The sequence below is a fragment of the Pagrus pagrus genome (assembly GCF_965226575.1).
Source record: "Pagrus pagrus genome assembly, chromosome: 13".
Classification (NCBI taxonomy): domain Eukaryota; kingdom Metazoa; phylum Chordata; class Actinopteri; order Spariformes; family Sparidae; genus Pagrus; species Pagrus pagrus.
Genome location: NC_140197.1, coordinates 12533082 through 12556790, shown reverse-complemented (window position 1 = coordinate 12556790; position 23709 = coordinate 12533082). Strand labels below are relative to the sequence as shown.

The following is a 23709-nucleotide window of genomic DNA, read 5'->3' as shown; positions in this document are numbered from 1 at the left end:
CATATTATGCTGTATGCTGTGTCTCACTGCAGTGAGTTCATTCATGTACATACAACTCTGACACCCTTTAATTCACTGGTGAATGATAAGGGTCACATGGCCAATGAAAACAACAGGGAGACTACGGGATTGTACTTGTTTTTACCACTTTAGAGGTATTAAAACTCCTACTGATGAAGACTGCCATCTGGTGGCCAAAACATTTTATTGATTTTAAAGCTGTTCTGACAGAGGACATCCACAGTGGGACAACCAGAGAGGACAGGACCACAGTTTTTGCCTTAAGCCATCAACAAACAACAGATCAGAAAGAACTTTAAACCACTTTAAGTACTGTGTAGTGACATGGAAATACTGTTTGATATTTTACACGATGCATGACGCTTTATACAAATACATTTTGGCTTTTACAAGGCATACATTTATACAGACATTCTGTGGTGTAACATCAGAAAAACATGACAATATGGGAGAAATTTACTTTTTACATAACTTTTAAATATTTATATAAAAAAATGCTTTGCTTCCAGTGTAAAACATCTTATAAATGACTAGTTTATAAAGTACCTCTGATGAGTAGACAATAATATTCTCAACTTTTTGAATACACTGTGGTAGAATTATATTACAGTTGAATGTACTGTCATGTGGTGGATAAGGCCAGAGTAACACGTTTACTGTTCACAAGCACTGTGGTGACACTTCTTCCAATCAAACTACAGTCTCTGTAAAAGCTCAGTGACTCCACCGTTGTCACGTTGCACCCCTGTAATATTGTCGGACTCATGATGGAGATAATGACATCTCCATTCCAAAAGTTGCTCCTTGAAAAACCTGGCACCTACATTACCCACAATGCAACTCGTCGACCAACAGTTTGGTCCTTAATTCAGGTGTGCTATACTAGTAGTGGCTAATGTAGCCTTGAGCAGCTAGCTTCAAGCAGAGATGATGAGCGGGCTGAAGAGGTTTGGCAGGTTAACTTCAAGTCCACAACCTTTTCAAACTTGTAATCTTCAGACTTAAGTGACGTCACTTGGGGCAATTTGCCAGATTTTGCACAGCTCCCTCTGAGGCCTCAAAAGGCTTTGAGTTTGTATTATTACCTCATTGCAAATATAAAAATTCTGAGATTGAATTTCATCTCCAAAACTACATAGTGCCCCTTTAACCACATAAAAAGGATATGTAAAAAACAAACAAACAAATAAAAAACCCGTTTAGCACAAGGCTGTAATTCCCAACATTTACAAATTTTTTAAAGTGTTCCTAGTAGAGATCGAAAACAGTCTATTCACTGATGTTGAACACGCTCTTAAACTCTCCTTCGAATAACGCCTTCAGTCTGTTGCCCATGGCGAGGAATTCAGCGTTCTCCTGCAAAACAACATGACACTCAATGTCGCTTTACTAAATAAATAAAGATTTTTTTTGATATTTAACTTATGATCAAAACCTCTGGAGTATCTGGAGGTTTTAATGACACTGTTTCTTACTCGGTTGTATGAAGCACAGTTGGTGAAAACGAGCTGGACGTCGGACACGAACTCTCCAACAGTCTGGTAGAGCTGCCTCTGCAGTTTGTCCGCTACACCGCCCAGCCACATCGGAGTCTTGATCACAGTGGAGTAGTCTGACAGCTGTGGGAGTGAAGCAGGACTGACTGAATGAATCAACACTCGACCTCAGACTCAGCTCATTAGGAGCCCTTCATTTGTATGTGAATAGCAAAGAAAAGGACTCACAGAGAGGTTTGGGTCTTTAGCAAATGTTTGTTCCTCATCAGCGCTGCACAGACGCAGGAGGAGATACTGACACTCCTGTTGATGTAACAAAGGAAGAAGAGTGACGACAGTGTGAGACAGGCATTGTGATGCGAAGACCTAAAGACAGAGAGACACAACCACAGTGTGCTCACCAGCATGTGTTGTGAGATTTGCCGAGACATGGCTGCGTCTCTTTTCAGCTCATCCCGGTAATAGCACCCTTGATTGATTCCAAATACACAGAACGTGCACATCCAACGACCACTGTCCCTGTTCACACACACACGTAAAGACAAAAAGAGTCACACAGTGTGCTCACCAGCATGTGATGTGATATCTGGCGGGACATGACTGCTTCCTGTTTCATCTCATCCTGGTAATACCACTCTGGACCGGTTCTGAATTCACAGAACGTACACACCCACGGACTACTGTCCCTGTTCACACCCAGACGATAAAGTAGATTAGGCAACATGCATTACGATGTTCACTGTTAAAGATGGGTGCTGCTGACTCGCACAATTTTAAATACAAAAGTTTAAAACACGACAAACAACTGGTGTCATGCACATAAAACAGCTAAATTAACTCTTTTAAGTCTTATTTGGATCAAAGCTCACCCTAAAACAGCCTCCTCCACATGAGGCAGGTGGCATTTCTGGTGGAAGGAGCGAGGACAGCGATCACACATCACCAACTCCTCCTCTTCTTCTTCTTCTTCTTCTTCTTCACTTTTACAGATGCAACACACATCATCGTTTTTCTGATTCTCCTGCCGAGACAGGCGTGACACCAACTCTGTTATACTAACATGTTAGCATGCTTTAGAAATCTAAATTCACATTCGCACTGCAGCTCTTGTGCAAATGTACACGAGTCGTGTACATCACTCTTAAGGCAAAAGATGAATGTAGAATGATCAACAAACTCACCTGGTCTTTACTATCTGGACTACAACGTATGCAGGGACACTCCAGTGCGTGGATAGCCAAAATTTTAGCCTGAAATAGACAAATGAAGTGTCTTTTTTGTTTTAAAGTTCAGGTCAGAGGTGCCTTCTCCACAATCTGTCTCGAGACCAGAATCTTTCACAGCAGACACTGTAGGGTCCTGACTTCCAAATAAAAAAGTTACATTGATTGAGGCCTAATCACCGCAGCCATGACTACAGCCATGACTGTAGCTACTGTTAGCTTGTTAGCTCAATTAGCAAGGCGGATAGCTGCACTATCAGGGGAGTATTGGTGTTGGTGTTAACATGCTAACTACAGTGTTGTTTCTTCACATTCTGTTGATAAGTTTATTTAGTTTAAATGTTTGGAACTAATAATACTTCTTACATATTGCACCTAATATATTTTCACTTTCTAACAACATTAATGTTATTTCTAGTAGGTGATACCAGTGTGAACAGAGTCCAAAAACAAACAGGAGATCAAACGCCGCCAAAGAGGACTAAGAGGTCTGCAGCATCTCAGGGAGTAGGGTCAACACCAGATGACAATTCAACATTGTGGTGTAATTACGTGATGCACACTGGCCCTAAAGTTAATGATTCAAGATCAGCACACACTCCACTCTACACAAGGTTACCTTTGTCAGCACACCGAGTGGTTTCCCTTCCCACTGTATGTCTTTCCTCCAGGAGCGATCTGTCTGACCTGATGCCAACTGTACGAACTCCACCGGGGTCATCCAGCTCGTCTCAGTCCGGATACTCTTCCCAGAAGTCCCTGGTGGTGAAAGAACATTTAGAAGAGACACACGTAAACATATTCAGCTTTTGTGTATAGAGAGATATACAGCTACCTGTTGCAAATCGTTTTTTATGTAAGGTCCCAGTTAAAGCTCCGCATGTCACTGTGAACACCTTCCTGCTGCTGTCATGGCTGGTTTCTGACTGCTGCTCAGTCTGTTCCTCCGTCTCTTCTCCTTCATCTGTGATGGACACGTCACAAAGTCATTCATATCATTGTTAGCATAAAAGTTTTTCAATCCTGAGTATCAGTTTGCAGAAACCAGCACCTGTGACATCTGAGGAACTTTTGCTGCTGCTTGACGAAACCTGGTCTTGGTCACCCTCCTCGTTTTCATCTTCATCTTCTTCTCCCTCAGACACTATAAAAGTTACCATTGCTTGTATTTATTAATAATTTTCGCCTATATTAGCAAACAAATACACACTCTAAATATCATACACACCAACTTAGTTTTGTGAAATCAGTGTTTCTACCAAATCAACAAACCTGTGATTGAATCATCAGATGGGAACAGGTTGTTCTTGGCCTAGCAGGAACAAAAAAGGAGGATATGGCTCAGATCAGGTTAACCAAAAAACATAAGATACACTACAGAGTCAGAATGTATTGTGGTTGGTCTTACCGTTTTACACTCTCTGTACCTCACTGATTCCAGGTGACCTTCCTGCAGTAAAAGTGCAAAATAAAATAAAATGACTTTAACAACAATATTTTTTTAGTCCTATCATCAGTAACGAGCTGGTGCAGGTTACGCTGTCAATGTTACATGCTACAAAAAATCCCTCTCATTTCGCAGCAGACACCATTATCCCTCTACACCAGCTAGAACCTGAGACGGCGGCCGTTTGATTGACAGCTCATTTGACCAGATATGAGCTTCTATGCCCGCCCCAGAGCCTACAACAGCCAACGAGTGATAGTGTAGACAACTGACCCACTCTCTCTTCTTCCTCCTCTCTCCTGAGCCACTTGCATGCCAGCCTCCAGATGAGTGATGCATCATGTAACCAATTAGATTTTAAACCCAGTTATATATAGTTTGTATGAGTTTTTAAAGCCCTAACGCTGAAAATGATACAGGTGTATGTAGTTTTATGTGTTTTGATCTTTGAATAGGCTGTTTTTCCACCTATGTACTTGTTTTTGACTATTTTATATACAAAAAAAAAAAAAAAATTAGGCGAGAAAAATATAGAAATAGAAATCAAATTTCAAATCAAAAGCCCTCGAGAGTTTGAGTGCACAAAAAGCGGTTCTCAACAAGGCCTTAGATAGTCAAACATCTGCAGGAATGTGTTGTGGAGAAGTCATCCTGTGTCACACAGTCTTGTTCCGAAGAACAATAATCCCTTTTCAACACACCTGTATGAGTTTATCCAGGGGGGTGCCCCCACATCGGATGCTCAGCCTCCAGTTCCTAGAGCTCCCCTTCACTGCAAAACTCTCAAATTCAGCCGGAGTGAACCACTGTTTATCGACCAGAATGCACTTCTCCCCTGAAACATTCAGAGAATTGGAAATGTATATTTATACAGCCTTAACAAAGATACCGTCAGGGCCAACGCAACTCATGTTGTTTGTTTTTAGAGACTTCTACTACAGTTACCTTTAGCCAATTTGCGTCTGTACAGTGTCCCCTCCTGGCGTCCACAGGTCACAGGCAGCTGGGACTGAAAGAAATCCCAGTTCCAAATGTCCCTCTTCTCTCCCTTCTTCAGGGGAGAAGCTGTAAAATAAAAAAAAAGTGGACTTCTTTGTTTCAAATGAGAATTACATTTTTATGTAATGTCGTCTGAATAACAAAATAAATGGAGTGCACAAAAGTGAAGCATCAGTGCGAGGTGACTTACAGAAGCATATTTTCTTGTATTTCTTCTTCTGGCGCGGAGTCACAGGAGACGATGGACCGGCCTGCTCCTCCTCTTCATCAGACACGCTCTTTCTTTTCTGTTTTCTCTTCCTCTTTGCTGAGTTAGCTTTCTTCCCCTCTCCCTCCTCGTCCTCTGGAAGCTCCTTCCTTTTCCTTTTGTCCATGTCTTCCTTTTCCACCCTCTCAGGCAGTTGTATGTCAGATTCAAAAGACCCTGCGGACAAATAAATGTCTTGCTCCCTCAAATCAAAATTTTAGAAGTTGAGAAAGCACGTTTGAATATACTCACAAAATTCATATATTACAAGTTGACAAAATTATCCGCAGTAGCAGAAAAATCTGCCGAAAAACACACACGATACAGTGTCAGCTTCCCTCTCATCTCTCTGTCCCTCCGCTGTGCGTGTATTCACACACACACACACACACACACACACACACACACACACACACACACACACACACACACACACACTCCCCTCCCCTCAGCCCTCAGTAAACATCCAATCACTGTTGCAGTATGTAAATGAGCCAAGACGTAGCTGACAGTGTAGTATAACTGCACCTTTAGCGTCAGCAAGCACAGCTTCTCCTGCACCTCCCTCCATCCCCCCAACAAGTGCTGCCCCAAAGCAGCCTGCTCAGCTACCCAGTGACTTAAATGGCAATGCACCATCTCAGCCAATACTGGGTAGCTACCCAAAGCGTGCATTTGGTACAAAATTGAGATCATGAGATTCAATCCTGCCTGTCTGAGCTATACCAGCAGGAGCTTAGTCTTCAGGTGGGACACCCAAGTTGGACAGGTCTGAAGGTAGAGGCCTGACAAAGTGCAATCCACTTCTCCAAGTTGGGGTTGGACACATAGCTAACAACCCAATTCAATGAAGAAACACTGTTACTATAAGCACAGAAAAAAAAGTGCTGGAGCATGATGTGTACACATGATGCCCCCTTCACATTTCTGACTGCCCCCTCATATATGCCTGCTTAGAACCGGCCCTGGTTCATGGACACATGTATAAATGTATAAATGGCTGCACACAGCCCCTGAGCCCAATAACAGAGCTGCTGCGGCAGAAACATGCTCCTGTAGCGGCTAATGTTAGCATATAACACACAGTCCCTGAGCCGAACAGAGCTGCAGCAGCAGCAATAGCCTTTTTCGGTGGCTAATGTTAGCATAAAGCACATCTGGTGTAACTGTTGCGCTGTGTAACGTTAGCCTTTTTTCGAACTGAGGTTCATTATTGACGTGAGTTTGCTTCTGTTTACATGATTGTAGCACTTCGGCATTCAACAGAGTTGTTAATTCATGTTTGTATTAGTCTAAAAAGCTAAGAGAGCGAGTTGGTCATAGCGAACTAGCCGCTAATACATCTCACAGCTGGTTAGCGAGATTTACAGGCAGTCTGTGTAGTCTGGTGGGGCCCATTCATGTGTTTTGGAGGATTTTTTTAAGGGTGGATACTTTCAAAATGTAGCTTTCATTAGCTGGTTTCTACAGTCTCACCAACCCCAGCTTAAGCACCAACACACTGATGACCATAAAAAAATAAGAGTCTGACCGTCCAGGAGGCTGTGGCGCAGCAGTTGCAGGGTGGGGTACTGGTTCATGATGGCATCACTGAAGACAGACTTCCAGAACAGTCTGATGTGCCGTGACTTCTCTCTCTCCAACCAGTCCAGAGCTTCATAGAAAGCTTTCTTCAAGTTGTCTTTACTCCTCATGCGTTTCATCTTCTGCACACACAAAAGTACGGAACGAATTAAGAGTCGACCTAAAATCTACATCACGGTTTATTGTCATGATTAGTTTAGTGATGATATGTGGTGATATGTTTTTTTAATACATCAGGATATACTTCACTTCTTGTGGTGGATTACTTCGGATTTCATTTGATTTTTGACCAATACTGTACCGTTTAGCCGCTTATAGATACGTACTTTGGGCCACTTGATTGGTTCAATGTCTGTTTTTATGTCACTTATTGTTGCTATTCAAGGTTCAAGGGGATTTATTTGTCATTATACAACACATAACAAAATAAAACACAGAACGTCTATAAAGTGATTTAGGAAATAACTTTGTAGTGTCTTTATGATGGTAAATATGAACAGCAGCATGAGGATGGTGATGATGATGATGATGATGATGATATGGTTGGCAAACACTGTCCATTAACTTTGGCTGCATTTGAGTACCAAGCATCAAACACGAGTCCACCTCTCCTCACCCCACTGCAGTCCTGGCTTCTGTCAGTTCAGAACACGGTCCGCCACAGCTTGATCCGGGATGTTGTGGTCGGGACAGGTCTCTGTAAAGATACGGGCGCTACAGTCTCTGATTGCTTGGTCCCATTACGTCCACTTTGGTTCCCTGCAATCGTACATCAGCCAGCAGCCTTATATCCACGCTGAATTAGCTTGACACTTATCCCAACTCTTTCTCTCCTCCCTGGGACGGTCCGGCTGGTCAGGTTGGATGGTCGAAAGTTGCCGTGGGCGGTGATCGTCTCAAAGTCCGCTCAAACCAAGAACTGCACGTCTTCTCCAAAAGTGATGAATTAATAAGCCAAATGTGTTTAAGCAACAAAGTTGAAAAATAATAGTTAAGCAAAATTTGAAGGAGGTTTGGAGGAGACCATGACCACTGAGCGGACACAGAGCAGGAGTTACGAGGAATTTAGACTGACAATCAATTCCAGTAGTAGCGTTTGGGAAGAATCCTTTGTACGTTTACTCAAGTATTATTTTAATACCAGTGGTTTTACTCGTAATTGAGTAACATTTCAGTTATGTAACTGTACTCGAACAAGCCCATCGAACAAACTATATCCTACCTGCCCAGCACCAAACATCAGTCCCCAGACAGAGCAGCGACTAACTGACTAACAGAGCTTTTAGCCACGGTGTGAAGACCAAAAACAGCTAGAAGACTGAATATCCAGGCCATCAACGTGACTTTAAATGAATAATAATGCTCCGTGCTCCTGGGTGTGTAAATAAGGAACTGTTGGCTGACATGTTTGTCATTTTTTTGTCGTCTAATATGTCCTGGGCAGTTGGCACCACTCCACTGGGTTAACCCGGCCCTGGCTGTCTGTTCATGAGTTTTATAATTCTGATATAAACGACTAATTAAGTTTACAAAATCCAACAGTGGCCTAAGGTGTACACTTGGATAGTTTTCCCACAAACCACTCCTCTCAGACAGCCAATCTGTGCTCACCTCACCACAGCAGGGCCTGTAAGAGGAGGTGGGGAGGGTTAATACCAGATGCGTAACGCTTCCACCTCCGTGCCTCACCTCGTATCTGTCCTCTGGGATCAGGTTGTAGTCCCTGAGCAGTCTGATTAAGGTGTGCGGTTTCTCCATGCAGGACAGCTCTGTCTTCTTGACGTGGAGAAAGCTCAGCAGCTTCTCAGGCTCCAGGTCGTGCAGCTCGTCCATCTTCGGTCAGTGCGCACACTTCACCGCACTTGCTCGCTTCCTTCATGCTGCATTCTCACTGTGGCGCTTCAGGATGTGGAGAAATGCAAGTAAGAATGTTGACTGCGCTGTGTCAGAAATCAAAACATTCACCACGAGGCATTACAGGCGGGTAAATGACTTTAATGTCCCGTGCTTCTCTTGGGGGTCTGCCCACAATGGTTTCCTCAGTTCCTCTTTCTGTGACGTTTGGAAAGTGAAACTACTTGTTTTTCTGTTGGTTAGTTGCAGTTCTGCTTTAGTGCCAGCAGAGGTCCCCACCCACCACAGAGTGGCTGTCTGAACTCAACTCTGCAGCTTCGATGTTCAGAGGTGTGAGGCAAAGGTGTGCGCACCTGGATGTCAACAGAATATGAGGAGGGGGTGTCACATAAATAATAAGTTTTTATCTTCAAGCTCAGTTCTTCACTCACTTCCATCTTGTGTATGTGTCAGAGATCAATCAATCAATCAATCAATCAATCAATCAATCAATCAGTCAGTCTTTATTTTTCATAACAAAAGTCATCTCATGACACTTTTCAAATTGAGCAGGTCCATACTCCTTGATTATTGTATTTAAGGACCCAACCATTCCCCTATACGCAAGCACTTAACTCTTAACAGGCAGAAACCTCGGAGCAGAACCGGACTCTATGGACTCCATACAAAATTCCAGAGGTATTTCTGTAGGCTAACCCAGAACTTAGCACCGCCCTGGTTCCCTCGACAAGACGGTCTGTGGGATTTTGAATTGGATGTTGGGTTATCGGCGACCACAAGTTTATGATACTTAAAGGTTTTGCGAGATATTCTTCACGGATGAACGCCACGTCTGTGATTTTTGAGGCGTAAATTAAATCTCTAGAAGTAAAAAGATGAGTAGATGAGTCCCTGACAACTTCATAATTCAATTGTGGAACTTTTTGTTTTCCTTTTTTAGATGACTCCTAAAATTTCTAAAGAAATACAGAAAACACATTTAACATGTCTTCATAATAGAGCAGTGGGGAGATGTCATAGGAATTATTATTAACTTTACTCATAACTCCTCATGAGCTGAGGGTTCAGGGAGGATGAAGATGACCCTTCTTGGAAATTAGTGGAGGAAACTGTAATGCACTTAAATGTAAAGCATGAAGCATAAACCCTCATTTGACTGATGCCTCATTTAGAAATAAGTGGGCCGCTCATATGATTTCATAAATGTTTATTTACATTAAGTTCAGGAGAGTCAAACTCTCTTCAGGCAGGAGTGTTTGGGAGTTTTAATGAGCTTCGTCTCTTCTTTCACCCTCCATCACTTCCGATCAGCCAGTCTCTGCAGGAGGGCGATGACTGTGTCCTGTTTGGAGGACAGCAGCTCCAGGGCTGTGGCTATCCTGCCGAGGGACTCCGCCATCCTTACCTCCCTCCTCTCTCGCCTCTTCTCTCTGGCTTCCACCCGGCGGCGGGCCACCCGATCTAAGCTGGCCTGCTCCTCCTGTCGCTTCAGAATCTCCTGGAACAAAGTGGTGCTGGTCTGCTCCTCGTTTCCTTTCTGGTTCTGTCCCTCGGCTCCTGGCGTGGTCGTCGCAGATAATGAGGTGGAACTAGGAGAAGTGAGACAGGAGGATGTCGGGGGGAAAGAGGAGGAGAGGCCGAGGAGGTTCTGATTGTTGCCAAGTGGCGCGTTGCTAAGGCGAAAGGGGATGACGGCAGATGAGAATGATGGAGCTTTACGGCCGACGTAGCGTGGTGCGAGGTCTGTGCTGCTGGTCGAGCCAAGGGAAGGGGTAGAAGAAGCTGTCTCTGTAAAACAAGGTGAGGAGATGAAAGATGGAGATGGCACGATGGCGGCTGGATGAATACTGGTCGTAACAATGTCACTGTTGAGGACGATCAGGGGCTTGAGCTCTGGAGCATTTGTCGGGCTGACGGTCGCTGAGGTCACTGAGGTGATGGCAGCAGTGCTACTGATGATTGGACTGCTGGCGGCCCCCTGAACCGCTGACTCCACAGCACCGGTCGAAGAAAAGTCCCCATTAGGCCGGATGATGTTGGGGGGCTGAGGAACCTGTGGCTTTGCAGCGATCTTTGCCAAAGGACCGGGCAGCGTTGAAACTGTGTTTGCAGCTTTGTTTCTTTTGTTGTTGATGATCTGAGTGCCGACAGTGTCACAGAGCGTCGCATCCATCAGCTACAGTGGGAGACAACAGACATAAGAAACGAGTTATTATAAAGTTATTTGTGGCACCTGGATCAGTTGATCATCAGTTGATCTGTCAGCACTAAGAACACAGACATTACAATGATAGAGCATTCACGCATTCATAGTGCTATCAGCCGGACAAACACTGGAATTTCTGAGCTGAGTTTAGCAACCCGTCAGATTTATCTTTCAGGTGAAATATGCCTGACATTCACATTGGTGAAGTGAGATGTCTGCACAGAGACCAGAGGATACTACAAGACAACACCCACCCACAAGCACAGTCTGTTCACCCTGCTGCCTCTGACATAAAATACAGAAGTATCTGCTGCTGTACCACCAGACTACAGAGCAGCTCCACCATGAAAAATGTGTTTAAAAACTGTTTTTAAATATATTTGATCCAACCTTTTCCTGTAAGGAAACAGAGTTCAGAAAGGAAAAAAACTTATTTTCCTACTATTGGACTTACATCAAAGAACTCCCAGGACGTTTTAGCGTGCCCCGTCTCCCGGCTGCGATCTTTAACCCTCTTGTACGTGACGATGAGGTTGTTCCACTTGCGGCGGATCTTTTCCACAGGAAGCACGTGCCCTTTGGAGGCCATCTCCTCCTGGACGCTCTGGAAGAGCTGCGAGCGTTCCCGAGTCTCATACAGGCCCCAGCGGCGTCCAACGGCCTCAATCAGACACAAAACAGCTTTGGAGGAGAAATCGGAGCCGGACGGAAGCGTCTTCTCTGAGGGAGCAGGTGGCATCGCTGACGCTGGGAGAGAACACAGGTGACTTTGATTTTGATGGTTGAGAAACCATCCTTTGAGAGCCAGTTAGTTACATAAGTTAAGTTCTCACTTCCACAAAACGATATTGTATGTATTGTAAGAAGACTTAAAGCAACATTATGTAGAAATTGGCATTTTGTGTGATGTGGTTCCCCCCACAGTTTCTGAATGTAACACCGCTGTCGTAAACACAAATCCCAGGTCTGTAACAAACAAACAAAAGTCATTATGTCATAACAATGTTATGTGTTGACAGCTTGCATCTTGAAGTAAACATGTATGCAACGCAGTGATCCGGCCCTCTCACTGAAGTTACATACACTGTGACATCAAAACTACTTTGAAGCTGTTTTTTTAAGCTCAAGTGACATGATGTTGCTTTAAATTTCAGTCAGGTGTGCTTGTGAGTACTTGAAGGGGCACTTTGTAGTTTTGGAGAAATCATTTAAACTCAGAATTGTAATATCTGCACTATTAATGAGGTAATAATACAAACTCCGAAATATATATTTTTTCCTTAACTGAATAAACACTCTACAGTATACGTCTATAGTCATCTCAGTGTTTTTACATCCGTAACTTAATTAAATCACTTCACTTTCCACAGTTCGCTTTGTATATATTGTTAATAGTTCATCATTCTCTATTGTATATATTGTGTTTTTTAATAATATAAACTCTTTATTTTTTCCATAACTGAATAAACACGCTGTTCTCAGAGGAAAATAAGATCCCAGAACACTGTTTGAAGCTAGAAAGGTGGCAGGGTCCGCCGCATATAAACAAAGTGAAACAGTATGAAACTGTGTTGTCCTTAAATGCCAGTTTGTTTATTCAGTTTATTCAGACTTGTAAACAAAGACAGTTTGTTTATTTAGTTTAAAGATGCATAACAATCTTCTTCCCCAAAACTACATAGTGCACCTTTAACTCTCATGATAGCAGCTGGAAGAGCTCACACTGGTCAAACTGCTGACAGACTCACCTGGAGCTATCTTCAGGTAAGTTTTCCCGTCCCCGGATGTGGTGAAGAAGCGGTCTGTGCTCACAGGATCTGACAGTGACACAGATCACACACACACACAGTCATCACGGTCATTTAAAAACACGCACATACAGACTTCCCATTTCAAAGCCAGCACTACCTGACACGTTATTAAACATCACCCGTGCACTCACACAGCAGTACAGGAGTATTCGTGGCCGCTTGCAGCTCTGTGTCAGCCAGCTCCTCTGCAGTCTGATCCCCTCCTCCTCCTCCTCCTCCTCCTCTGCATGCGGTATCTCCGCAGGGCGCAGGCGGCTCCTGACTGCCCAAAACCAGCGCAGATGTGCTCTCATCGACCGCTTCAGTCTTCACGTGCATCGTGGCGACGTCTCGGCTGCCTCCCTGCAGGTTTCCCTCCATGGCTCACGCAGGAACACACATGTAAGCCAGAGGGAGAGAGGGAGGGGGGAGAGAGAGAGAGAGGCTGTTTTGTCTGCGCAGGCGATGAAATGGGAGAAAGTTTGGAGATCGCGGATCTCAGTCGGTGATGCGGAGATCATCCATGACATGTGCTGCTGGAGTCATGACTCCCATGTGTCAGGTTAGTTATGCCCGGCATGCAGAAAAAAGCCGCCCCCCTCTGTCTGTTTTTCATGAGGGGTAGAGAAATGGCTGCGCTGTCCACCTCAGCCGACGGATGCGCAGGGCGGCTGCGCAGCTCTCAGCACAGATTTGCTGCTGGCGACTGTGACAGTGACGTCAGCTGACCGCACACGGCACGCGGTTACTCCACAATAAAGCTCCGAAATGACATCATCACGGATTCAGTTTCGTCATGTAGCTACAGCACACAGTCTGTGTGTGTTTACATATTTAATACACTCACATCAGTCTGTGTGCTCTATTCATGATTTAAAGTTGGTTTCTGCTGCTGTGTAAAAGACACCTTTCATTTAATATAGACAGCTGTGATTAAAGATGTGCAGGATACACATATTTAATTTTATTTAAGAAAAACGAAAAAAAGACAAATAACAGGCCTGAGAGAGACAGAGAGAGAGAGTAAACCACGCTCCAGATGGAAATCCTGTTTCGAATACATGACGGCTTTAACAATACATTCATAATACAGAGCACATTCTGAAATCCCTCTGAGAGAAACACGACTTTTACATTTCAGTGTAAAAACATGAAAAATAAAAAAGGCTTTGGCTCCATTGTAAAAATTGTACTTGTATTCCTGTATCGGAGAGAAACTGGAATATTAAGAGATACTTTTTCACTAAACTTTCTTTTCACAATTTCTGTACTTTTATTTACTTTTTGAATGCACTGTAGTCAAATCATATTTTATTCTAGATATCTATGCTGAGACTAAAGTCAGAATACCACGTTTACTGTTGTGACACTCATTTCAATCCAACTAAAATACTTGTAAAAGCTCAGTGAGTTAGAAGAAGTGAAATTCTTCTTCCTTCATTACCCATAATGCAACTTGACGGCCAATAGTTTGGTACTTTACTCAGGTGGGTTGGGCCTCACCAGAAACTTTTTTTTTATAATTCATTCATGTGCCTGCTTATGTTAATGTCTTTTACAAGCAATTTCCTGAATCTTAAAGTATCTATCTGCTAACTTTTGCTTAGTCTATTGTCAATTTAGTCAATTTAAGACATTCTGAATGTCTTTAGTAGGTTGAACAAACTAACTGCATCGCTGTCAGTTGGAAATTAATGAAAAGGAACCTGTTCGTTTGCATTTAGGATTTTTTGGCAATTGGTACCCAAAGTCATACTGAACTGTGTCGTCTGTGTACCATTACACCCCAACTCCACATATTAAGATTTTTTTTTCTTTTTAATTCAAACTCAAGTGTAATCTGCAGCCCCAACCAACACTGTGACTGTCACATCACGATGTGCCAGATTTTGTGCAGCTCCCTCTGGAGGCCCAAAAGGATTTAAACAACTGTTTAGAGATCTGTAAACAGACTCTGATGTGCAAAACTGAAGGAGTTCTCCTTTAAGTCATAAACAATGAACATTTTTATATTGTGTCATTCATGTTAACACTTTTCCAAATAAAGTATAACTGGATAAATACGTCTCTTCAGTAGCAAGTATTTCATTTAAGATACATTAACCAGAGAAAGCATATGTAAAAATGTACCGTGATGCTGTGATTCCTATCATTTACAAACTTTTATAGTTTTCCCAGTAGCCACTGACTGAAACCTGAATACTGTTTATCCGTCAACAGTCTATTCACAGATGTTGAACACGTTCTTGAACTCCCCGTCGAATAGCTTCTTCAGTCTGTTGCCTTTGGCGAGGAATTCAGCGTTCTCCTGTAAAACAACATTACAATCATGACTTGACATGACTTTCCTAAATAAATTAATTATATATTTTTTTAGATTTAACTGATGATGAAAGCCTCTGAGTTCTACATCTGGACACTGTTTCTTACCCGGTTGTATGAAGCACAGTTGGTGAAAACGAGCTGGACGTCGGACGCGAACTCTCCAACAGTCTGGTAGAGCTGCCTCTGCAGTTTGTCTGCTACACTGCCCAGCCACATCGGAGTCTTGATCACAGTGGAGTAGTCTGACAGCTGTGGGAGTGAAGCAGGACTGACTGAATGAATCAACACTCGACCTCAGACTCAGCTCATTAGGAGCCCTTCATTTGTATGTGAATAGCAAAGAAAAAGACTCACATAGAGGTTTGGGTCTGTCGCAAATGTTTGTTCCTCATCAGCGCTGCACAGATGCAGGAGGAGATACTGACAATGCTGTTGATGTAAGAAGAGAAGAAGAGTGACGACAGTGTGAGACAGGCATTGTGATGCAAAGACCTAAAGACAGAGTGACACAATCACAGTGTGCTCACCAGCATGTGTCGTGAGATTTGCCGAGACATGGCTGCGTCTCTTTTCAGCTCATCCCGGTAATAGCACCCTTGATTGATTCCAAATACACAGAACGTGCACATCCAACGACCACTGTCCCTGTTCACACACACACACAAAGGAAATACATAAGCATATACATGAAGGCAAAGGTGTAGCGTTAACAGAGAGGAGTTTTTAGGGCTTTGACACGTGACAAACAGACAACTGATATCACATAAAAAGGAAAAAGTTGACAACATGCTTCTTTTACTCATTATTTGGATCAAAGCTCACCTCAACACGGCCTCTTCCACATGAGGCAGGTGACATTTCTTGTGGAAGGAGCGAGGACAGTTATCACACAACGCCAACTCTCCTTCACTTTTACAGATGCAACACATGTCATCGTTTTTCTGATTCTCCTGAAAAAGACACCCACTCTGTTTACACACAGTGCCATCACACGTTGCATCTTTCTGCACCTCTAAGAGGAAAAGGTTTTGCATTATTATTCATAATGCTGAGTAAAGATGAACAAACTCACTATGTCTTTACTATCCGGTCTGCAAAGTGGGCAGTTGCACAGCAGTGTGTGGATCGTCAACGTGTTCGCCTGAAAAAAGCAAATGAACATATGTGTAATGTGTTTTCAACTGTATCGTTCGTCTATGTTTTTGTCAATGCAAATTTGTCCATAGACAAAGGATGCTGCGTCATTTCCTGTGCGGCATTGGACGGCTTCCTTTCCCTTACGCTTTAGGAGACCATGCCAGACGCCATGCTGACTGAACTAACCGGTAGCCCTTATAACACAGAGACTCCGCATTATCGTGTCCACCTGTTAATCTAAACATGTACCAGCTGACTGTTTCTAATCATATGGATGCAGTTATAATGTGTTGTGATTGAGATCCTGACCCACCATGCATCCTGGAAATTGTCAAAATGATGTTTTTCGCTCTAAATTACATAATTACATAATCGCCATCAGTAAACAGAGGACCCTGTCTGACTCTCTCGCGGGGAGGGAGGCTGTTATTCTGGAGGAAAGTTCACTGAAGTCTCAGTACACTTTTTTCAAGACAGTAACTACAACAACGCAATAGTGGAAGGAGACAAACACAAGGTGAGTTAAAGTTTTTTGCTCTAAATGGCGTCACATAATTGCTGACATTATGACAGACGCTGTTTTTCGGGCAGAAATGTGACGCATGTATAACTGAGGTACAAAAAACAAAAGGACAAAAAACACAAAGAAGCAATGTAACGTGCAGTTACCTCTGTCAGCACACCGAGTGGTTTCCCTTCCCACTTGATTTCTTTCCTCCAGGAGCGATCCGTCTGACCTAAGGCCAAATTCACGAACTCAACCGGGGTCATCCAGCTCGTCTCGGTGCGGATACTCTTCCCACAAGTCCCTGGTGGAGAAAATAGAAGAGACACATTTCATTGGGTTTGTTTTATTGCAGATTAAACATATTCAGCTTTTTGTGTATAGAGAGATATACAGCTACCTGATGCAAATCGTTTGTCATGTAAGGTCCCAGTTAAAGCTCCACATGTCACTGTGAACACCTTCCTGCTGCTGTCACGGCTGGTTTCTGACTGCTGCTCAGTCTGTTCCTCCGTCTCTTCTCCTCCATCTGTGGACATGTTGAGAGTATAATTAACATGCTGGCAGGATACACATCTCAAGTCATCATTTTATTATGTGCCAGCACCTGTGACGCCTGAGGAACTTTCTCTGCTGCTTGATGAAACCTGGTCTTCGTCGTCCTGGTCACTCTCCTCATTTTCATCCTCACCGTCGTCTTCCTCTCCGTCAGACACTGTAAAGGAGGAGGTGAGCAGTCATTTTACAGCTGCTTGTATTTATTTAATCATTTCTCCTTCATTAGCAATGAACACGCTGCCTGTTTTTCTCAAATATCTACATTTCATATTCTGAATTTCATAGATGGATAGAGCATCTGCTATGGTGCCTATGGTGTTTAAAGGGGCAATGCATGGACATTTTTTGTTGAAATTCACATTCACTCACAAATCAACTAAAACTATCAACAGAATGTGAACAAACAGCAGTTTCGACATTGTGATGGCCATGTTGCAGAGATATCTGCTGAAGCTAACAAGCTAACCAGCTAGCTCCTGCCCTTCCCCATCCAAAGCTCCTGTGCTAGCGGTGTAAACACTAACACTCCCCTGGTCCCCGAGCTTAAAGGTGCAATATGTAAGTGTTGGCCACCTGTCAGAGGTCACTCCAAACAATAATGTGCAGCATATCAATGGAGGAACCGATAATTGCTGCTCACTGTGCTGTTTTCTGTAGCTATCTGTGGCTGTGACTACCAGCTGCTGTTAGCTACTTAGCTCAGTTAGCTATGTAGCTAAGTTGACTCCACAGACCTGGAGCAATGTTAAAACTGATATTTCTTCACATTCTGTTGATATTTTTGTTTCAATTTTTTTTATTTTTTTTTTATGTTTTAAACTAATTCTTACATATTGCACCTTTACAGTCTGAACTGCTGGCTGCACAGCTAACTGAGCTAATTAGTTACAGTTAGCAGCAGTTAGCAGTTACTCCGGTGATATGCTGCCCCCTATATTAAATATTTCAGCTTTAAATAATATAATATCACATACCTGTGATAGAATGAGCAGATGGGAACAGTGTTTTCTTGGCCTAACGGGAAGGAAAAGAAGGACATGGTTCAGATCAGATTCACCAAAAACAAGACACAAATGTATATTTCTGTTGTGTTTGTTTGTACCTTTTTACAGCCTCCTTTGTAGCGTGCTGGTTTCAGGTAACCTTCCTGCAGAAGAATTTCAAAAACAGAAAATAAAATGACTGCCGCAACAAACTGTGTGTGAGGTGATCAAACGAGGCGCACTGACACATGTTAAAAGTCACGTTGATAAAATGTTTTTGTAGACAAATCATATTTAAAAAACAATACATCTACAGAGCTTGTGGAAAGGTGCAGAATGACATTCTAAAAACATTATTATGATTGTGAATTGGTAATTAAAAATGTTTTGTTGGGGCATTAGAGGCAACCACATGAGGGCGGAGATGATTCGACCAGCAGCAGTGATGTGACATTAATGCAGTGGAAGTGTGGGGACGAAATGTCACATTTAGTGGCTGAATGTTTTCACCTTGTGACACCAAGATGTGTCACACAGTCATGTTCCAGGTATATTCTAAAATAAAAACTCTTTCCAACAAACCTTAATGAGTTTTTCCAGCGTCGTGCCTTCACATCGGATGCTCAGCTTCCAGTTCTTACAGCTCTTCTTCCCTCCAAACTTCTCGAATTCATTGGGAGTGAACCACTGTTTATCCACCACAATGCACTTCTCCCCTGAAACATCAAGGTACTGTGTAAATATTAAACATAAATCTACCACTACACCACCAACAGAGGTTCTTTATTAAAAATTCAATTCAATAAAATCTGCTTGAAGATTCACTGATTCAGTTTCCTGCATGAATAAGACAGTGATGATCGTGTTTCTTTTTCAGATTCAGATACTTCAGACATTCAGATTTGCTGCCTGACCTTTAGCCAGTTTGTCTCTGTTCAGGAATCCTTTCTGCTGTCCACAGGTCACAGGCAGCTGGGACTTATAAAGGGGCCAGGTCCAGATGTCGCCCTTCTCTCCCTTCTTCAGGGGGGAAGCTGGAAAAACAAACAAACAAACAAACAAACAACTATTTGATTTTTTGTTTCAAATGGGAAAATTTATTTTCCTCATTCAGACATTCTGCTCATTTAAAGGTGCACTGTGTAGAAATGTTATTTGAAAACATTGAAAAAAATGTAAGAAAAGAAAGAAAAGTTTCAAAATTATGATTATGAGATATCGAAGCTAACATGCTAACCAGCTAGCCCTGACCTGTCCCGGGCCAAAGTTCCTGTCCCAGGCGTGTCAAGACCAACTCTCCCCTGGTGCTCTGAGCTCCCAGTCTGGACCTTGATGTTCAGCCCTAATAGCAGACTAAAGGGTGCACATTAGTGACTTACAGAAGCTTATTTTCTTAGCTCTTGTCCTCCGACCTGGAGTCACCGGAGACGATGGACCGGCCTGCTCCTCCTCTTCATCACACACACTCTTCATTCTCGTTTTTCTCTTCTTTTTCACTGAGTTAGTTTTCTTCTCCTCTTCTTCCTCGCCCTCTGAAAGCTCCTTCCTTTTCCCTCTGTCAGTGTCTTCCTTGTCCACCCTCTTTGGCTGTTGTGTGGAAAAGTGGAAAGACCCTGCAATCAGATTAATGTCCATGATATAGTGTTTCAATCTGTTTTGCCTGCACATTTTAATAAAAAATAACGTTATTTGCTGCCAGTGTATTGATAACTTATCCCAGAAGGGAGTGATATGATATATTATTATCAATATTAAGTCCCACCCCTAGTGTCCACTGTGAAACAGACGACGTCGTCACTGTTTATGGAGTGCGAGGGACGGTCGTAAAGCAGGAGGTGAGGAGGTGTCACAGTGTGAGCTGAGCCCTACTCTCTTCACACCCTTCACCCACAAATGCACCCCCGTCCACACCTCCAACTCCACAGTTACACCCCCACACATCACAACAGTTGAGCTGATTTCAGACGATGACGAGATGGTCTACAGCCTCGGGGTGCAGGCGGCAGTACATCAGTATGTGACGCTGCTGTAAATGCTGTTTTCTACTAGTGCTTTTATTTATTTGCTTTATTTTAACTACATCGGGAAAAGCAGCGTGTCATTTTATTGTACCTCAGTATGATGACAGTGAAAACTGTTTAACCAAGCCTTCTGCCAGACCTCCTCAACCGACGACCCGTGGGCCAAATGTGGCCCTTTAACAACCTCATTCTCGCCCTTTGATCATCTTGTTACCGGGTTAATTAGCCAGTTCATTACTTATGTCTGTTGCTGAGCAAAAATATACTCTTATTTCATTAAAAAGGTTTTAACCAAGGCTGTTTAAGCAGAGGGAGTTCATGACCTGACAAGCTACTTTTAAGATTATAGCTGCTGCACAGCGATGGGTCAGGTCCGGGCTATTTTTGGCAAATTTAGGCAATTCTGAGCAACAAACAGGAGAATAGTTGACAACAATGTCCATTTTGGACCACTTGAGGCTTGAACCCACAACTTCTGGAACCAAAGACTGTCATCTATCGCTCTGAGCTAATTGGCAAGTGGCAACACAACAGTGGCTTCACAAATTGAGTAAGCCATTAACTGTTGTGCAGGCAGATTTGAAACCACTGTAAAAAATTCAGTTATCAAGACAAAAATCTGAAAATACACATATTGCAGCATGGAGATGTTGGTCATTTTAAAAATGATTGATTGACTCCATAAGTGAATAACTGATGTTTAGCTATGTCATTATTGCATTGACTCCAATTGTTCACATGAAAGAAAAATTTAAAATGCTGTGAAAAATTCAGTTTTTGAGGGTCAATTTTTGATAAATCAAAGGAGGAGAGAGGAGATCAGCTGGTTTAAGAAGTTTTACAGTTTTTGAAAAAAACCTGAGTGATGTACTTCATAATTTGTAATGAGTTTAAGTGGACTAAAGTTTCAGCAGCATGGGGCTACAGTTTGGTGAAAGTTTCAAAACTGTAGCGTGTACTGTTGATTTTGTAGGTATTTTTAAAGTTTTAAATTTAAAACGCTTATTGTGCCCCCCCAGGAGGAATATTGACATGTCCTTGGAATTAAGTAAATCTGGCATGGGGCCGGACATTTCTGTAAAGTTTGGTGAGTTTTCGCCCTTGACTTCCTCGGAAGAAAGAAGAAAGAAAGAAGAAGAAAGAATTCCAGCTAAGCTGCCCGGACCCTAATGAAGAAAGAAAGAAAGAATTCCTAGGAATGCAATAGCGTCCTGGCAGCTTAGCTGCCCGGACCCTAATTAAAAAGGTGCATTGTTTTTTTCCCTGTACTTGTGTTTCTTTTTCAATTGGGAAAAAGAGAAATGTTTTAACACATGTAAATTTGGAGTTTTGCATGTCAGACAGGGAGGGTAAACGTCTGGCTCCTTCCAACAGGCCTGATTTATACCTCACTTTTAGCAGCTGTATTTTAACACTGATATTTATATCACTTTTAGGGGATATTTGTATATATCTTTACATTGTAATTCTTTTTTTTTTTTCAAATTTCTAATGAAGGAGGTGGCTTCAGAGACTATGTGAGAAGAGAACACCAGTGGAAATAAAGACATTGTTTCAGAGACAATGGACAAACAAACTGATCGCAAGCAAAACAAGCAGAATCGTGAGTCTGACCGTCCATGAGGCTGTTGCGCAGCATCCGCAGGATGGGGTACTGGTTCATGATGGTCTCATTGAAGACAGACCTCCAGAACAGTTTGATGTGCTGTGACCGCTCTCTCTCCAGCCAGTCCAGAAAATCATAAAGAGCTTTCTTCAGTCGCTCTTTACTCTTCATGCGACTCATATTCTGCACAGACACACACAAGAATGGAGAAGATTAGAGCTGAACAATACAGTACAATTTATTTATTAAAAATGAGGATATGAGCACACATCAGCTCATTATTCCCTGGGCAACTGCTTGCGAGCGTGTTTGCCGTGAAAGGAAACTAATATGTCATGTTTACAGATTGTCTCTTCGCCCCTGAGTGGACGAAAAAACCTATAATTCTGGGCTTAATGCAGCAGCTGTGTATTATCTCAATTTCCCATCTTAAACAGTCAAAAACTACTGTCAGGAAATATATCTTTTGTGGTTTGTCCTACATGGTGCATTTCACTATAATAGGGTGCCCGGGGCCCCCTGGATAACTCATCCGGCCCTGGCCTTTAATGAGCTTCACTGTTAAAACTGGAGAATTCTGATATCTATAAATGGTTTATTGAGTTAAATAATTCAACAGTAGCTTCAAGTATAAACTTTAACAGTTGTTTCCATGGACTACTGTTATCTCACAGACAGACACACAGACAGACTTCCCGCCACGCAGCTCATTTAAACAGAAGGAGAGGAGGGAGGTTTAATACCAGATGCGTAACGCTTCCACCCTCAGTGCCTCACCTTGAATCTGTCCTCTGGGATCAGGTCGTGGTCCCTGAGCTGTCTGATGAAGGTGTGCGGGTTCTCCATGAGGGACAGCTCTGTCTTCTTGACGTGGAGAAAGCTCAGCAGCTCCTCAGGCTCCAGGAAATCCAGCGGGTCCATCTCCGGTCAGTGCGCACAGCTCACCGCACTGCTCTGCAACAAACACCTCGGCGGGATGATCCACACGTCCTCCAGATGCTGTACTCAAACTGTGGCACTGGATGAACACATGTGGCACTAAAAATAAACTGCTTCCTGAATCAAAACATTAGAAGTAGCAGATTAAAATATGGGCGGAAGTCTCTCCATGTCCGATCACAACTTCTATAAAGGATCTGCCCTCAAATGGTTTCTCAGTTCCTCCTTCTGTGACGTTTGGAAAGTGAAACAAGGCATTGATCTGGCGGCAGGTCGCAGTTCTGCTCTGGCGCCAGCAGAGGTCACCACCCACCACAGAGTGACTGGATCCTCTGCAGCTCTGGTCCTGGGGTTTGTAGTTCTTGGATGTTGGCTGACATGACTTCAGGTTCAGGTTTGTGCAAATGTCAAAATGTAGAAGTGAAAGCATCAGTTCCTCAGCATGTTTTGATCATACTTGTATCAACAGTATCCTCCTGTCTTTAGTGTCTGCACAGGATCCAGCAGAGCCATTCAAGGCACATGCAGAGGGCCTTTCTGCCACCAGGGGGCAGAGGGGACAAGAACAGCCTACTTTAAATAATGTTTAAAGGTGCAGTATGTAACGATTTTAGTTTTAAACGTTAAAAAAAGAACATATATACGTGCTAGTACGGATCTTCAGAACAGCAGGTCCTGGTCTCGTACCACTTTCATCAAAAGGGGCGCTAATCAACAAAAACTGAAAGTTCCTTGTAGTCACTTTAAACAACACCAACACGGCCCAAG

The 23709-nt window shown here is 42.9% G+C and overlaps 2 protein-coding genes across 2 annotated transcripts; both read right to left on the bottom strand.

Annotated features, from left to right (window-relative positions):
• Window positions 1–188: 188 nt before the first annotated feature.
• LOC311268470 (uncharacterized protein) lies at window positions 189–23148 on the bottom strand. The gene is made up of 33 exons (XM_084372145.1): window positions 22780–23148; window positions 22011–22185; window positions 19755–19988; window positions 19290–19409; window positions 18958–19091; window positions 18495–18539; window positions 18367–18406; window positions 17442–17549; window positions 17235–17363; window positions 16999–17138; window positions 16265–16333; window positions 16015–16142; window positions 15720–15837; window positions 15547–15621; window positions 15298–15441; window positions 15108–15175; window positions 9155–9224; window positions 8707–8850; window positions 6965–7139; window positions 5377–5610; window positions 5133–5252; window positions 4889–5022; window positions 4149–4190; window positions 4013–4052; window positions 3792–3884; window positions 3576–3704; window positions 3360–3499; window positions 2699–2767; window positions 2387–2538; window positions 1919–2036; window positions 1746–1820; window positions 1497–1640; window positions 189–1377 (listed from the first exon to the last, which is right to left on the bottom strand). The coding sequence occupies exons 1-33, from the start codon at window positions 22921–22923 to the stop codon at window positions 1291–1293; spliced, it is 3837 nt and encodes a 1278-aa protein (XP_084228271.1). The 5' UTR covers window positions 22924–23148; the 3' UTR covers window positions 189–1290.
• Window positions 10062–13512, bottom strand: LOC311268711 (uncharacterized protein). The gene is made up of 4 exons (XM_084372502.1): window positions 13020–13512; window positions 12826–12894; window positions 11532–11824; window positions 10062–11047 (listed from the first exon to the last, which is right to left on the bottom strand). The coding sequence occupies exons 1-4, from the start codon at window positions 13246–13248 to the stop codon at window positions 10169–10171; spliced, it is 1470 nt and encodes a 489-aa protein (XP_084228628.1). The 5' UTR covers window positions 13249–13512; the 3' UTR covers window positions 10062–10168.
• Window positions 23149–23709: the final 561 nt, after the last annotated feature.

Excerpts from the sequence above, each read along its gene's own strand:
- LOC311268470 (XM_084372145.1), bottom strand. The coding sequence starts at position 22,923 with ATGGACCCGCTGGATTTCCTGGAGCCTGAGGAGCTGCTGAGCTTTCTC. Across the intron at positions 4,191-4,888 it reads CCCTGGATAAACTCATACAG|GAAGGTCACCTGGAATCAGT; the intron begins GTGTGTTGAAAA and ends CTTTTACTGCAG. Across the intron at positions 3,885-4,012 it reads ATCTGATGATTCAATCACAG|TGTCTGAGGGAGAAGAAGAT; the intron begins GTTTGTTGATTT and ends TAACTTTTATAG.
- LOC311268711 (XM_084372502.1), bottom strand. The coding sequence starts at position 13,248 with ATGGAGGGAAACCTGCAGGGAGGCAGCCGAGACGTCGCCACGATGCAC. Across the intron at positions 11,825-12,825 it reads TTACCTGAAGATAGCTCCAG|CGTCAGCGATGCCACCTGCT; the intron begins GTGAGTCTGTCA and ends GTTCTCTCCCAG. Across the intron at positions 11,048-11,531 it reads CGTCCTGGGAGTTCTTTGAT|CTGATGGATGCGACGCTCTG; the intron begins GTAAGTCCAATA and ends CTCCCACTGTAG.